Source organism: Podarcis raffonei, chromosome 5 (genome assembly GCF_027172205.1).
Source record: "Podarcis raffonei isolate rPodRaf1 chromosome 5, rPodRaf1.pri, whole genome shotgun sequence".
Lineage (NCBI taxonomy): Eukaryota > Metazoa > Chordata > Lepidosauria > Squamata > Lacertidae > Podarcis > Podarcis raffonei.
The window spans coordinates 13,469,071-13,486,208 of record NC_070606.1 but is presented as its reverse complement, the minus strand read 5'-3'; the positions used below and the strand labels follow the sequence as shown (position 1 = coordinate 13,486,208).

At 48.3% G+C, this 17,138-nt stretch overlaps 1 protein-coding gene across 2 annotated transcripts in view; it reads right to left on the bottom strand.

Annotated features, from left to right (window-relative positions):
- Nucleotides 1-17,138, bottom strand: part of ARHGAP22 (Rho GTPase activating protein 22) — a 41,729-nt gene that overhangs the window by 14,493 nt on the left and 10,098 nt on the right. The window contains exon 4 of one of the 2 annotated variants that reach the window (XM_053387889.1): nt 10,579-10,707. In XM_053387889.1, the coding sequence (XP_053243864.1) occupies nt 10,579-10,707 (129 nt within the window). Of the gene's footprint in view, nt 1-7,405; nt 7,652-10,578; nt 10,708-17,138 lie in introns of those variants that run through there. The other variant, XM_053387890.1, reaches the window with a different exon arrangement.

Below are 17,138 nucleotides of genomic sequence, written 5' to 3'. Positions count from 1 at the left end.
TGGACTCAAGGGCATCCTGATCAAATTTGCAGATGACACCAAACTGGGAGGGGTGGCTAACACCCCAGAGGACAGGATCACACTTCAAAACGACCTTGACAGATTGGAGAACTGGGCCAAAACAAACAAGATGAATTTTAACAGGGAGAAATGTAAAGTATTGCACTTGGGCAAAAAAAAATGAGAGGCACAAATACAAGATGGGTGACACCTGGCTTGAGAGCAGTACATGTGAAAAGGATCTAGGAGTCTTGGTTGACCACAAACTTGACATGAGCCAACAGTGTGACGCGGCAGCTAAAAAAGCCAATGCAATTCTGGGCTGCATCAATAGGAGTATAGCATCTAGATCAAGGGAAGTAATAGTGCCACTGTATTCTGCTCTGGTCAGACCTCACCTGGAGTACTGTGTCCAGTTCTGGGCACCACAGTTCAAGAAGGACACTGAGAAACTGGAACGTGTCCAGAGGAGGGCAACCAAAATGGTCAAAGGTCTGGAAATGATGCCTTATGAGGAACGGCTAAGGGAGCTGGGCATGTTTAGCCTGGAGAAGAGGAGGTTAAGGGGTGATAAGATAGCCATGTTCAAATATATAAAAGGATGTCACACAGAGGAGGGAGAAAGGTTGTTTTCTGCTGCTCCAGAGAAGCGGACATGGAGCAATGGATCCAAACTGCAGGAAAGAAGATTCCACCTAAACATTAGGAAGAACTTCCTGACAGTAAGAGCTGTTCGACAGTGGAATTTGCTGCCAAGGAGTGTGGTGGAGTCTCCTTCTTTGGAGGTCTTTAAGCAGAGGCTTGACAACCATATGTCAGGAGTGCTCTGATGGTGTTTCCTGCTTGGCAGGGGGTTGGACTCGATGGCCCTTGTGGTCTCTTCCAACTCTATGATTCTATGATTCTATGTGATTCCTCACCAGTTACAGCAGTTTTCTTGTTTGTGTTAACTGCTATAAACGATATTATTAAGAAATATTGTCTAAGAATACTTAAGCCTAGAGAGAGGTTACTAATTTGCCCTATTCAATTGAGGACCATGTACCTTGTTAAAGGCCACAACAGCTGTTTAAACCTATTCCATAAAATACTGCTAGTGGAAGAGAAATTCGTTTGGTGCAAAAGCTGAATCCTAGCTTTACACCAGAGGTCAGCAAACCTTTTCAGCAGGGGGCCGGGTCCACTGTCCCTCAGACCTTGTGGGGGGCCAGACTATATTTTGGGAAAAAATACAGTGGTACCTCAGGTTACATACGCTTCAGGTTACAGACTCCGCTAACTCAGAAATATTGCTTCAGGTTAAGAACTTTGCTTCAGGATGAGAACTTTGTGCTCGTGCTCAAACGATGAGAAATCGGACTCCGGCGGCGCGGCGGCAGCAGGAGACCCCATTAGCTAAAGTGGTGCTTCAGGTTAAGAACAGTTTCAGGTTAAGTACGGAACTCCAGAACGAATTAAGTACTTAACCTGAGGTACCACTGTATGAATGAATTCCTATGCCCCACAAATAACCCAGAGATGCATTTTAAATAAAAGCACACATTCTACTCATGTAAAAACACGCTGATTCCCGGACCATCTGCGGGCTGGATTTAGAAGGCGTTTGTGCAGGATCCGGCCCCCGGGCCTTAGTTTGCCTACCCATGCTTTACACACATCAGAGAGAATGACAAAGCCTAGTTTCTCAAACACCTCCCGTAACTTGGAAGTAACGAAGCATAGTGGGTACTTCTGTGGAACAATTGCACCTAAGGTGTTTGTGATCCTCCACTCTGTCAAAAGTCTTCAAAGACTAGTATGTGTCTTCAAATGAACCAGAGGCAAACAGATCTTAACCAAGGAAAAGAAATTATTTGGCGCTCTAGCCTCAGTGCATGAGAGCTGGTATAACGGGCTAACTATGAACCAGGAAGTCCTGGCAGAATGTTGCCTCTGCTTTGAACTCACTAGGTGGCCTCAGGCAAACTATTCTATCTCAGCCCACCCCCCACCCACCGCCCCATACAGCATGAAGATATTAATAGCGACCTAACTTTAGGAGGTTGTGGTAAGGGTTACATTAAGACAATGCATGTGGACACTGTAAATGCTATAATCCATGCCCCCTTTCACATTACCTGTTGGAGCATTTTGCCAGATTAAAGGTAAAGGTAAAGGGACCCCTGACCATTAGGTCCAGTCGTGGCCAACTCTGGGGTTGCGGCGCTCCTCTCGCTTTATTGGCCAAGGGAGCTGGAGTACAGCTTCTGGGTCATGTGGCTATCATGACTAAGCCACTTCTGGCGAAGCAGAGCAGTGCACCTTCCCGCCGGAGTGGTACCTATTTATCTACTTGCCTTTTGACGTGCTTTCGAACTGCTAGGTTGGCAGGAGCAGGGACCGAGCAACGGGAGCTCACCCTGTCGCTGGGATTCAAACTGCCGACCTTCTGATCGGCAAGTCCTAGGCTCTTTGGTTTAACCCACAGTGCCACCTGCCTCCCTTTTGCCAGATTAGGATTACACAAAATGTGGAAAAAACTCCAAACAAATGTTCCTCTCCTACCACCAAGTACCTTCATGGACAGTGTAGAAATAGTGTTTATACTCTGATCTCTCTACTGAATTCCATCCCTAGACTCAGATGCACTTTAGAACATCTAGCTCTCATTTCAGAGTATCTGTCCCTCTAGAGCAAAATGATTCTACTGAAATGCCAGAGTGCCTCAAGCATCTGATCAAGAAGCTTCTGGACCCGTTCCACAGACTCACCTACTGTAGCATTGCAAAGAGAAGTAGCTGCAAAGGAACTGGAAGTACCTATGCTGAAATAATAGCAAAGGATGGCATTCAACCAAGTTTTACCCACTGAAATGAATGAACATGATGACTGCGTGAGGCCCATTCATTTCAACAGGTTCTATTCTGATTAGGACTTCAACTACCACTCAAAGACTTGGGGCCAGATTCAGCTAACTGGTCTTGCTAGCGGAAAGCCGCATGTCTTATCCCAAGCCTCTCCAGGTCTGGTTGGAGATGTCCAAAACCTGGAGAGCTGTTGTCCGTAAGTGTGGACAATACCAAGCTAGATGGATCAATGGTCTTGGAACCACATGGATCATCTAGTCCAGGCTTCCTCAGCCTTGGCCCTCCAGATGTTTTGAGACTACAATTCCCATCATCCATGACCTGCTAGCTAGGGATCATGGGAGTTGTAGGCCAAAAACATCTGGAGGGCCGAGGCTGAAGAAGCCTGATCTACTCCAGCTCCCTGCAATGCAGGAATATGCAGCTGTTCCATAAGGAGATTGAACTTGCAACCTTGGGGTTATCAGCACCATGCTCTAACCCAGTGTTTCCCAACCTTGGGCCTCCAGCTGTTTTTGAACTACAATTCCCATCATCCCTGACCACTGGTCTTGCTAGCTAGGGATGATGGGAGTTGTAGTCCAAAAACAGCTGGAGGCCCAAGGTTGGGAAACACTGCTCTAACCAGCTGAGCTAGCTAGCTTGAAGTGGCCTCTTCTGGTCTCATGACGTTCCTCTCCGATAATCAGCTAATGCAGGCGCAGCACTAAATGTAGGGCTAAACGAAGTGTCCTATTTGCAGAGGTGTGTCTAAGCTTCTCAATGCCACACCTGGAACTGGGAAAGCCATTGGGATTGGAGAAGCAGGAAGCGAAAGGGAAACTTGCTTCACCCACTGTTTCTGGGCTCCAAATCTTCCTCTTCATGGCTATTTCCTCTTATGGGGACTTAAATGCAGAATGCATTTAACACCCCATGGGAGAAAAGTTGTTCAGAGAGGATTCTGAACAGGGAACTAGCTGGCAAAGAATTGATAGAGTAGCCTAAAAGGTAAAGGTAAAGGGACCCCTGACCATTAGGTCCAGTCGTGACCGACTCTGGGGTTGCGGCGCTCATCTCACTTTATTGTCCAAGGGAGCCGGTGTACAGCTTCCGGGTCATGTGGCTATCATGACTAAGCCACTTCTGGCGAACCAGAGCAGCACACGGAAACGCTGTTTACCTTCCCGCTGGAGCGGTACCTATTTATCTACTTGCCTTTTGACGTGCTTTCGAACTGCTAGGTTGGCAGGAGCAGGGACCGAGCAACGGGAGCTCACCCTGTCGCTGGGATTCAAACTGCCGACCTTCTGATCGGCAAGTCCTAGGCTCTTTGGTTTAACCCACAGTGCCACCTGCCTCCCTTTTGCCAGATTAGGATTACACAAAATGTGGAAAAAACTCCAAACAAATGTTCCTCTCCTACCACCAAGTACCTTCATGGACAGTGTAGAAATAGTGTTTATACTCTGATCTCTCTACTGAATTCCATCCCTAGACTCAGATGCACTTTAGAACATCTAGCTCTCATTTCAGAGTATCTGTCCCTCTAGAGCAAAATGATTCTACTGAAATGCCAGAGTATGGCAGGAGCAGGGATCGAGCAATGGGCGCTCACCCCGTCGCGGGGATTTGAACTTCTGACCTTCTGATCAGCAAGTCCTAGGCTCTGTGGTTTAACCCACAGTGCTACCCACGTCACCAAACTTCTGGGATGGCGGATGCCAGTCACAAATGGGCACCCGTTGGGAGCTTTGCGTAGCGTGGAATAGCTGCCACACCTAAAGCAGTTGAAAAATACAAGGCCACAAAAAGTGTTCAAAGATGGAAAATGCTGCCTTGAACAGGCCAGCCCAGTGGTCCATCTGAACTAGAATTCTTGTGTCCAGTTCTGGGCATTATCCGGCAGCTTAACATGTACCATACATCCAAGAGTTTGCTTGTCAGTCATAGAAAAGCTCAAGGAAAAGGCAACAACAACAACAACAACAACAACAATTTATTATTTGTACCCCGCCCATCTGGCTGGGTTTCCCCAGCCACTCTGGGCGGCTTCCACAGAGACCAAAAATACACTAAAATGTCACACATTAAAAACTTCCCTGAACAGGGCTGCCTTAAGATGTCTTCTGAATGTCAGTTACAGAAAGGTAGCCATGTTGGTCTGCCATAGTCAAAACAAAAATTTTTTTTTCCTTCCAGTAGCACCTTAAAGACCAACTAAGTTAGTTCTTGGTATGAGCTTTCGTGTGCATGCACACTTCTTCAGGTATCTGAAGAAGTGTGCATGCACACGAAAGCTCATACCAAGAACTAACTTAGTTGGTCTTTAAGGTGCTCCTGGAAGGAAAAAAATTTTTTTGTTCTGAATGTCAGGTAGTTGTCAGGTATCGCTTTGACATCTGATGGGAGGGCGTTCCTCAGGGCGGGTGCCACTATCGAGAAGGCCCTCTGCCTGGTTCCCTGTAGCTTTGCTTCTCGCAATGAGGGAACCTCCAGAAGGCCCTCGGTGCTGGACCTCAGCATCCGGGCAGAACGATGGGGGTGGAGACGCTCCTTCAGGTATACTGGGCCGAGGCCATTTAGGGCTTTAAAGGTCAACACCAACACTTTGAATTGTGCTCGGAAATGTACTGGGAGCCAATGTAGGTCTTTCAAGACCGGTGTTATGTGGTCTCGGCGGCCACCCCCAGTCACCAGTCTAGCTGCCGCATTCTGGATTAGTTGTAGTTTCCGGGTCACCTTCAAAGGTAGCCCCATGTAGAGCGCATTGCAGTAGTCCAAGCGGGAGATAACTAGAGCATGCACCACTCTGGCTGATGCATGGGAACTAAACAGTTAACTTATTTTCTGGAGCTTCTTCCCTCCTTACGAAGCCAGGTGTTTGGCTAGGTTTAAGAGCAATAAAAATGGCTTGCTAGGTTTCCATCGCTATCTTCTAAGGTTCAACAGACAAGCAGGCTCTCAAGTCAGCACACCTGGTGCAGGAAGAAGATATGCCTATAGACAAGCTGCCTGTTTCTTAAACAGCCCTTGCAGACATAACTCTGAGTGGAGGAAACAAAATTATTCTGTAACTGTAGGAGGGGGAGAAAGGTTCTCTCTCCAGCTGGGATAAGTTACTCAATAAATGCTTAGCAGAACAAAGTCTGAACATGTTGAGGACGGGGGGAAAAATATTTGGAGTGCGTCACAAATCCCTAATTCAACACTAGCTTCAAAGACAAGAGTCGAAATTGTGAAAACGTAAAATACATTCGTTGGTTGGTTTCATCCATCTGCCCAGATGGTAGGATTGCATTCCTTGCGAGAGCTTCTGGTTCACACATGTTCAGGGAGACAAAGTCATCATGCACTTTCTGGTTTGCCAGTTGCACATCGGCAAGCCCTCAAAAGAGCAGAAAGTAACACATTTGCACTTTCATGAAAGCACATTTTCAATTGATACAAATGTAAATAGTTAATCTAGGCAAATTTTCCTGTGTTGGCGTGTGTGTGTGTGTGTGTGTGTGTGTGTGTGTGTGTGTGTGTAAAGCTGCTTGATATCTTATCAAATGGACCATTTGTGTATTTATGCTCATTTCAGCAAGCTCCCACTTCTTCGCTTTCTATATTTCTTTGTGTGTGTTGGTTACACTGGGACACTTTCCTGTGTGTGTGCGTGTGTGGCAGGATGAATGGGCAGCTTTAAAGCTCAGCTGCGCTGCTGAATACAGGTCACATGTAAACACAACCGTATCGGCATCCTGATAGCAAAACCAGCCAGCACAACGTGTGCATACAGACAGAACCAGCACTTTCATCCAAACCTTACAGTCCGATGGGAAAAAACACAACAACCCTTTATTGGTGGCTTGATGATCAATGGCTTAGAATCATAAAATTGTGGAGTTTGAAGGATCATCTAGTCCAACCTCCTTGCAGTGCAGGAGTAAATAGTAAAGGTAAAGGGACCCCTGACCATTAGGTCCAGTCGTGGCTGACTCTGGGGTTGCGGCGCTCATCTCACTTTATTGGCCAAGGGAGCCGGCGTACAGATTCCAAGTCATGTGGCCAGCACGACTAAGCCCCTTCTGGCAAACCAGAGCAGTGCACAGAAATGCCGTTTACCTTCCCGCCGGAGTGGTACCTATTTATCTACTTGCACTTTGACGTGCTTTCAAACGGCTAGGTTGGCAGGAGCAGGGACTGAGCAACAGGAGCTCACCCCGTCATGGGGATTCGAACCGCCGACCTTCTGATCAGCAAGTCCTAGGCTCTGTGGTTTAACCCACAGCGCCACCCACGTCTGCAGGAGTAAATATAGTTTGATAAATAAGGCCCAGAAAGACCCATGGAATTCATCCAGGTTTGATGGCCAAGACCACTGCAGAGCTGGAGATTCCTACATCGCTGTTGCAGCCATCTTTCACTCGTGAGTTTGAGCCGCACGTACAAAATGCTGGCCCTCAATTCCCAACTGAAGGGAGCTTTCAGTCTGACAAGCGAAGGCAAGCTTCCAGCAGAAGCTCCGAGCCCCCGCCTGACCTTACAAGCTTTGCCATCTGAGAAACGACTGCGGCTTTCCCCCTGCACCTTACCTCTGGTTGTGGCGCAGCACTTGGGCGCATGGCAGCTTCCCAACATCCAGCAGAAGTCTGGCAGCGTGATGGCGCAGGAGCGGCAGAGGAGGAAGGTCTTGACTCCAGGCATTAGACACATTCTGAGTCCCCCGGCAGCCCCTGTTGCCCACAAGGCCTCGGCTGCAACACAGAGAGCAGCCTCACAGCTCCCCTCCGGCTGCAGAGGATTAAATCGCGGCAGCACATCTGGCCTCAGCGCCACGACTCACTCGGCATTAATTATGACTTGTTGCTAAAGCATTTGAAATATCCAATGAAAACGGGGAGCTCGCCAGCTTCCAATGCAGCGGCAAGGGAGGCAAGGCAGGTATGGTCTTGCCCACTCTCCGCACACCTCCCAGTTGCAGCCAAGGTAAACAGCAACTCAGTCTGGGTCACAGGTTTTAACAAATGTCTCCCCCGTGGGCTGAGTATGAAATTCAGGGTCTTATCAGAGATCTTCTTGATGACTTCCAGAAGCGTGCAGTCGGCATCATGCCATGCTGTCTGTCCCATGAAACATTCCTGGGCTGCCTGAGCACTGCTGCCTGTTAGGCATCAGCTTAATGCCTTCCGTCAGCAGAGGGTTCTTCTCGGTCATGTAAAGGTAAAGGTAAAGGGACCCCTGACCATTAGGTCCAGTAGTGACCGACTCTGGGGTTGCGGCGCTCATCTCGCTTTATTGGCTGAGGGAGCCGGCGTACAGCTTCTGGGTCACGTGGCCAGCATGACTAAGCCGCTTCTGGCGAACCAGAGCAGCGCACGGAAACACCGTTTACCTTCCCGCCAGAGTGGTACCTATTTATCTACTTGCACTTTGACGTGCTTTTGAACTGCTAGGTTGGCAGGAGCAGGGACCGAGCAACGGGAGCTCACCCCGTCGCGGGGATTCGAACCGCCGACCTTCTGATCGGCAAGTTCTAGGCTCTGTGGTTTAACCCACAGTGCCACCCGCATCCCTAGCGCCACCCGCGTCCCTTCTCAGTCATGTAGAGCAGCACAAATTGACTCCAAGTTTCTTCATGGCCTCAGAGGCTCCAAAATATCAAGCAGAAGTAGGCACAATCACCTGGTTGCTGAAAGTATCAAAGGTTTGACTGGGTAGAACTCCATTGGATTGAAAAGGCAAGTTTCTTCACCATGCAAGTTACTGTAAGCACCTAGATTTCCTAATCCGGACTTTCCCAAACTGGTGCCCTCCAGATATTCTGGACTGCAACTACCATCAGCTCCAACTAACATGGCCAATGGGCAGGCATAATGGGATCTGTAGTTCAAAACGTTTGGAGAGCACCAAGTGTAGAGTTCAAAAGGACCCTGAGGGTCATCACAGCCAATTCCCTGCAATCCAGGAATATCAGCTGAAGCAGCCCTGACAGATGGCCATTCAACCTTAAAAGCCCCCAAGGGAGAAGAGTCCACCACCTTCTAAATTCATTCCACTGTCAGACAGATCTTACTACCAGAAAGTTCTTCCTGGTGTTTAGTTGAAATCTCCTTTCTTGTAACTTGAAGCCATTGGTCCAGGTTCTACGCTCCCAAGCAGGAGAAAAGTTTTCACCATCCTCCATGTGACAGCCCTTTAGATATTTGAAGATGGCTATTCTCTCTCCCTTCAGTGTCCTTTTTTTGGCTAAACATACCCAACTCCCTCAGAGATGCGGTTGGCGCTGTGGGTTAAACCACAGAGCCTAGGACTTGCCGATCTGAAGGGTGGCGGTTCGAATCCCCGCAATGGGGTGAGCTCCGGTTGCTCGGTCCCTGCTCCTGCCAACCTAGCAGTTCAAAAGCACGTCAAAGTGCAAGTAGATAAATAGGTACCGCTCCGGCGGGAAGGTAAACGGCGTTTCCGTGAGCTGCTCTGGTTCGCCAGAAGCAGCTTAGTCATGCTGGCCACATAACCCGGAAGCTGTACGCCGGCTCCCACAGCCAGTAAAGCGAGATGAGCACCGCAACCCCAGAGTCGGCCACGATTGGACCTAATGGTCAGGGGTCCCTTTACCTTTACCCAGCTCACTCAACTATTCCTCATAAGGCTTGGTTTGCTGACCATTTATCATCTTGGTCACCCCTGGGCACACCTTCCAGCTTGTCAATATCCTCCTTAAATTGTGGTGGCTAGAAATGGACGCAGGACTCCAGGTGTGGTCGGAAGAAAGCAGGTGATAAGGTTTTTGCCACCTCAAAGCTGTGAACACCAACTGTATCAACTGCTTAGAGAAATACACTTTAGGAAAGCTCTGCAAGCCAAACCAAGAGCACAGGCCACCACAATAGACCTGCTCTTTTCATGAACTTTCCCAAGAATGAAAACAACAAAACACAGAACCTTTGGACTTGTCTGGAGGCCATGTGTTGGTTGGAGGTGTTCCCTGCATAACCACTTGCTACATTTTGTTGTTGTTTAGTCGTTTAGTAGTGTCTGACTCTTCGTGACCCCATGGACCAGAGCATGCCAGACACCCCTGTCTTCCACTGCCTCCTGCAGTTTGGTCAAACTCATGCTAGCAGCTTCGAGAACACTGTCCAACCATTTGGTCCTTTGTCATCCCCTTCTCCTTTTGCCTTCAATCTTTCCCAACATCAGGGTCTTTTCCAGGGAGTCTTCTCTTCTCATGAGGTGGCCAAAGTATTGGAGCCTCAGCTTCACGATCTGTCCTTCTAGTGAGCCCTCGGGGCTGATTTCCTTCAGAATGGATCAGTTTGATCTTCTTGCAGTCCATGGGACTCTCAAGAGTCTCCTCCAGCACCATAATTCAAAAGCATCAATTCTTTGGTGATCAGCCTTCCTTATGGTCCAGCTCTCATTTCCATACATCACTACTGGGAAAACCATGGCTTTAATTATATGGACCTTTGTCGGCAAGGTGATGTCTCTGCTTTTTAAGATGCTGTCTAGGTTTGTCATCGCTTTCCTCCCAAGAAGCAGGCGTCTTTTAATTTTGTGACTGCTGCCACCATCTGCAGTGATCATAGAGCCCAAGAAAGTAATATCTCTCACTGCCTCCATTCCTTCCCCTTCTATTTACCAGGAGGTGTTGGGACCAGTGGCCATGATCTTAGTTTTTTTGATGTTGAGCTTCAGACCAATTTGCTACATTACCTTGAGAGAAAAGGATTTAGGTTATGTGAATGAGAGCTGTGAATCATACCTCCAGTGAATGGTGTCCATATTACCCGCCGTATAGCTTTCACCCAATCTTCCATATCATTCTGGGAGCTAGCCATGAACAAGAAGGCTTCGTGGTGGATGGGCACCTTATCCCGACCTGCTGTGCCACCTGGAAAGAAGAGACACTGCATTCAGAACGTAAGTTCTACTCTTCCCTGGTATAAATACTGGTATATAGTGCTTCATTTGATGTATAGTGTTTAATGTCAAGCTCAAAACTCTTGAATTATATATCCAGCACATGGAAGCTTGCAAAAGGTCAATATGAATGGACTCTCCGCACCCTTACCATGGCAAAAAGACTGATAATTGATGAATTGGAAAAATAAAAATGCGGCTCCCTTCTATGATTGGATTGAAGATTTATACAAACTCGCAACGTATGAGCAACTTGCATATAAATGCAGACTTGCCATGGACAAATTCAATGGTACAGTGGTACCTCTGGTTGTGAATGGGGTCCGTTCTAGAGCCCCGTTCGCAACCTGAGCAGAACGCAACCCGCGTCTGCCCGTGTGCGGGTCGCGATTCGCCGCTTCTGCGCATGCGCATGATGTCATTTTGAGCGAAACCCGGAAGTAACCCTTTCCGGTACTTCCGGGACGTCGCGGGACACAACCTGAAAAGATTTAACCTGAAGTGTCTTTAACCCGAGGTATGACTATATTTGGAATCCATTTTTACAAATACTGTAATACTGTAATTCTTACAAATACTGTAATTGGTTAAGATCTGGTAAAGTACAAGAACAACTTTGTAAAGTATACAATTTTGGGTCTTTTCCACCCCCCCTTTTATTTTCCCTAATACAGGGGGCTGTTTCTCCCCCCTCCTTTTTTCTCTTATATTGATGCCTCACCATGTTTAGTGCACACATAATTATGTATTTTTTGAACTAATCCTAGAAGCATGGCAGCTCAGCATATGTTTGGAAATATCCATCTGCATTCACAGTGGAAAACAGCTCCAGCAAATTCCTGACAGGAAAGATTTGTGTTCTAGGGGCTGATCGTCACATTATCTCCACATTCCCCCCAACACCTGCTGCCCCAATATATTTCAGGAAGTAAGCATAGCAAGGCCAGGGCTGGTTCAAGACATTGTATTGCTGGAGACAAAGCTGGCCAGGTGAGGCTCACTAGTTCTGGGAGGAGGCGTGTGATTCCTCAGCTGGAGTAGGCTTAGAACAGGTGAGGGTCACCTGCCTCATCAAGCCCAGATGCTGCAATGAGCATGCTCAGTACGTCAGCTTGACTGCCCATGTTGACGGACCTTGTCTTGGATGCTCCTCGACCTCCACGGGACTGTGCTTTGGGGTTAACTCTGGACTGTATCCTGACTGCTGGACTTCAGACTTGGCTACTTGGATTGACCCGGAACCTCGTTTCCTGACCTTTGGACTTTGCTTGTGTGGATCGACCCTCGGATTTTGAACTTGGCATACTAATTTGCTGCCAGGTAAGCCAGGGGTTCAGGACAATGGGGGGGGGTGTCAAATCTTACTCTACACTGGCAATAGGATGGCTTCTTCCCGTGCCCCCGAGGCAGGCTAGTTTAGGGGGTAAATGGCCTATGCACTCATAGCTCTGATCTCTGACAGAGGGGAATGGTTGGGGTACTTGGGAAAAATGGGGGGGGGGGTTCTGCCACTTCTGCTCCCCAGCATCTACTGCCAGAGAGACAATTGCCTCCCTGTGCGAAATGTTGAGCCAGCTTTGAACAAGACAGCAAAGCAAACCCCAAACTTGTATTGTTATTCTACTCTGCACAGCTGACAAAATACTTTCTAGTCTTCCCATATTAATAATAATAATAATTTATTATTTATACCCCGCCCATCTGGCTGAGTTTCCCCAGCCACTTTGGGCGGCTCCCAATCAAAGGTTAAAAACAGTACAGCATTAAATATTAAAATCTTCCCTGAACAGGGCTGCCTTCAGATGTCTTTTAAAGATAGGATAGCTGCTTAATTCCTTCACATCTGAAGGGAGGGTGTTCCACAGGGTGGACGCCACTACCAAGAAGGCCCTCTGTCTGGTTCCCATGCTGAAATGGATTGATTAGCCAGGATTAAAAAGCTAGAATGTCTATGAGCAACACCTGATTGCACTTACTACTTAAAGGTATAGGGACCCCTGACCATTAGGTCCAGTCGTGACCAACTCTGGGGTTGCGATGCTCATCTCCCTTTATTGGCCGAGGGAGCTGGTGTACACCTTCCAGGTCATGTGGCCAGCATGACTAAGCCGCTTCTGGCAAACCAGAGCAGCGCATGGAAACGCCGTTTACCTTCCCTCAGGAGCGGTACCTATTTATCTACTTGCACTTTGACATGCTTTCGAACTGCTAGGTTGGCAGGAGCAGGGATCGAGCAACGGGAGCTCACCCCATCGCGTGGATTCGAACCACTGACCTTCTGATCAGCAAGTCCTAGGCTCTGTGGTTTAACCCACAGCGCCACCCGCATCCCTACTTACTACTTAGGGCTGCCTATTTTAACCCATGCTAATATAGCATTTTAACCAGGCAGGTCCTGGCAATCCACTAAAGTAATAACAAAAACAACCTGCAAATATCTTTGAAGATATATGTAGGGCACTTATATGGCCTGCTTGCATGCAGACACACCTTTATAAGACATTGTAAAAATAGGCTTTCACTCCTTAGCCAGACAAGAATTTGATAGGAAGGTGTGAGGATGTACATTTGTTCCCACACATTTCATCTGCAATCTGCCGGTGACTGCGTTCACCCTGGGATGTCACTATTTTAGTATATTCCAAGCTTGAGGACAGATGCTTTTCATTTCTGCAGCAGGCAGGGACATTTTGAGTGCCTGCAAATTTTCATCAGGCTTGTATCTACAGGGGACCTGACTCCCAAGGGAGCTCTTCTGGAAATTGAGCTCTATTCCTTTCGGGGAAGTGAGAGGGAAAGTGCAAGCAGAACGATACTTTCTCATTGCCCCTGAAGAGATAGGGAAACAGAAAAAGCACTTCTCCTGTTAACCCCTTACTGACTGGGCTCATTCCCATATGCCCTGCTCCATAAACATTCTCTGCCTATCCTTTTCTTACTTACTGCCCTGTAAGGCCAGCAGCAACAACTGAGAGCAGTTGGCAGAGAAGCTGAGCCCAATCTATCCTATTTTGGAACTGCCCCCTCTGCTTCTAGCGGGGAACGTGTCTCAGGAGTAGGCTGGTCCATGGAAGGTGAAGTCTAGGAGGAGAGCAATGAATGCTCCACCGGGCATTTAACCATCCATTCATTGCAATCCATCTTGCTTTGCATGGGTGCATCTGGGCATGTGCAAAAAGACTTCCATTCACCAGTGACTGAGTCAACCTCTGGCTTCACCTCATCTGAAACCTGGGATTAGCACTAAGCCTCAGAACTTCCAGACATGGGGCCAAGTCCATCCCTTGTCTTGACATGGTATCAAGAGAAAGTGCAAAGATGTTTGAGGTAGCTCAGTCAGTAGAGCACGGGACTCTGAATCTCAGGGTTGTGGATTCGAGCCCCACATTGGGCAAAATCTTCTTGCAATGTAGAGGACTGGACTAGATAACCCTTGGGGTCCCTTCCACCTCTATGATTCTATGACACCAAAGCCACTTCCATCTTACAGAGGAGGTGGCGTTGCAGGCTTCACGGCCCCACCACGCGCTCAGTGGGTGAAGGCCAGCCCTCGCGCTATTGGGGGGATTCCCAGCCGCGTCACCCCCTGGCAGGCCAATCGTCCGGTTCAGGGGGCGTGGCCTGCCCTATAAAGGCAGGATGCGGCCGGGGATCTCCCTCTTTGCTGCTCATCAGCTGTTGCTGTTTTTCCCCACCCTCCCACCCTATACGGTTTCCGTTCTTTGTCCTTGCTATGGACCTTGGTTGGTCGCCGTTGAGGGGCCTGGTAGGAATTTTTCCACTTGGCAAATTGGCACCAGCCACTTGGTTTTCACCTACCTCGTAGCAAATTGCCACAACTTTCTTGGTAATGGCGGTTAGGCATTGGTATTGTTCTGGAGATGGAAGAGGGAAGGTAGCGCCATCACCTGCCCCACATATTGAAGGGTAGTCCGATAAAGGATTCCGGGGGGCGTGGCCCTGTCCGAAGCCTGGGGAGGTGAGGGCCTAAGGCACGCCCCCTAACGGTGACCCCCGGGGAGTCCTAGTTGATATGCGTCAGCAGGACTCCCCCTATTGGTGGTTAACCCTTCCCGGAATTCAAGCGGATGGGCTGAAGTCGGATATAGTTGGTTAGGACCAATGCCTAAGCCAATACCACTCATCACCTGTAACCAATAAAGTCGTGGCCTTTTTTACCCCATTAACCGTAATAATTGTGTCATGTGTCATTATTTCCACCGGGTGGAGGGGGGGGGGAGAAACTCGCCACGTAACTGCCTTCCCCTCTCCCACCCCCAAGCCCTCCTTATCACATGTAAATGACAGCAGGGGCAAATGGGGGGGGGGAGTTGAGGTGCTTTTGGGGGAGAGCATAATGCTGTCAAAGGAAGGACACGGGTGGCGCTGTGGGTTAAAACACAGAGCCTAGGACTTGCCAATCAGAAGGTCGGCAGTTCGAATCCCTGCGATGGGGTGAGCTCCCATTGCTCGGTCCCTGCTCCTGCCAACCTAGCAGTTCAAAAGCACGTCGAAGTGCAAGTAGATAAATAGGTACCGCTCCGGCGGGAAGGTGAACGGTGTTTCCGTGCGCTGCTCTGGTTCACCAGAAGCGGCTTAGTCATGCTGGCCACATGACTCGCTGTACGCTGGCTCCTCGGCCAATAAAGCGAGATGAGCGCCACAACCCCAGAGTCGGTCATGACTGGACCTAATGGTCATGGTCCCTTTAACTTTACCTTTATAATGCTGTCAAAAGGTTTCTGGCAATAGGTTGGTTTTTTAAAAAAAAAATCACCAGAGAAGGAAAATCTGGATTAAAGGGTGTTTGTGTGGAATGAACTAGCATTTTGATGCCAACGATGAGGTTGCGCGGGCACTGCAAAAAACTTTGCATGTATGCTGAGCACTGATGCCATAAAAAAAAACCCTTCACCCATTCAGAAGCACACTCTATTGTTACAGTACTTGGGCTGCAGCGAACATTGGTGGTTGCAACCTAATTCAGGAAGCCGAGTCAAGCTTATTCGCCAGTGCAGTTAATTAAACCTAGGTGCAAATGTTAGCTAGTAATTGAAGCATTTAATGGCAGCTCCACGGTAATCATTTGGTTGCCGCCGCCGTGAGTGGAACACTTTATCATGTGCACAAGTAAGTACCCCGGAACGTACACCCCCCGATTATCCCTGATGACGCCCTGGGGCTCGCGCTGTCAAGTAAGCCACAGCTCACTTGAGTCAATTAAACTCTCGGGAGCTCAAGCAGGAGAATAATGGAAGCAAATTACTGTGCGATGCAAATGTGATCACGGAGCCTGTTCGGTAATGGGAGCGGCATGAGAATGCTCTAACAGAGCTCAGCACATCTCTTAAAAAAACAAAAAAAACTTGAAATTATTGTCTGGTTCTCTTGCACACCCTGCAAACAGGCCTGTGAGGAAAGGGAAAACGGGGTGGTGGTGGTCCAATGGAAAAGTAGTAAGGGCTAATTGCTGGTGGTTATCATTTATACTTATTAAGGTTGAACTCTGCTCAAAGCTTGCTTCCAAGTAAATCTATTTGCCCCAGTGAGATTTGACAGCTGGTAACTGTGAGGGACGCGGGTGGCGCTGTGGGTTAAACCACAGAGCCTAGGAATTGCTGATCAAAAGGTTGGCGGTTTGAATCCCCGCGACGGGGTGAGCTCCCATTGCTCTGTCCCTGCTCCTGCCAACCTAGCAGTTTGAAAGCATGTCAAAGTGCAAGTAGATAAATAGGTACCACTCCAGCGGGAAAGTAAACAGTGTTTCCTTGCGCTGTTCTGGTTCGCCAGAAGCAGCTTAGTCCTGCTGGCCACATGATCCGGAAGCTGTACTCCGGCTCCCTCGGCCAATAAAGCGAGATGAGTGCCACAACCCCAGAGTCAGTCACGACTGGACCTAATGGTCAGGGGTCCCTTTACCTTTACCTATGAGGAGGGCCACAGCTGCAAAATGCTAGGTGACTGCCTCTCAAAATACCTCGCTATATTCCTGAAAAAGAAACACTAAAACAACAACCACAGTCACCCCTACCTACCAGGGTGATAAAAAAATTACATTTGGTGGCACCCAGCCTCTATACACAGGTTCCTTTTTATAATAAGAATAGAAAGCCCTGCAGTTCTGTGGTCAGCTATGAGATAACTACACTGATACCTTGGTTCTCAAACGCCTTGATACTCAAACAATTTGGAACCCAAACACTGCAAACCCAGAAGTAAGTGTTCCAGTTGCGAACTTTTTTTGGAAGCCAAACGTTCTCTGTTTTGAGTGCCACACTTCTGTTTTGAGTGTTACGCTGAGGTCTCTCTGTTTTTGCTATTTATTTTGCGTTTTTGTTTTTGCGGCTCTTTTTGTTTTGTTTTTGCGACTGTGTTGAACCCAGTTCAGCTGCTGATTGATTG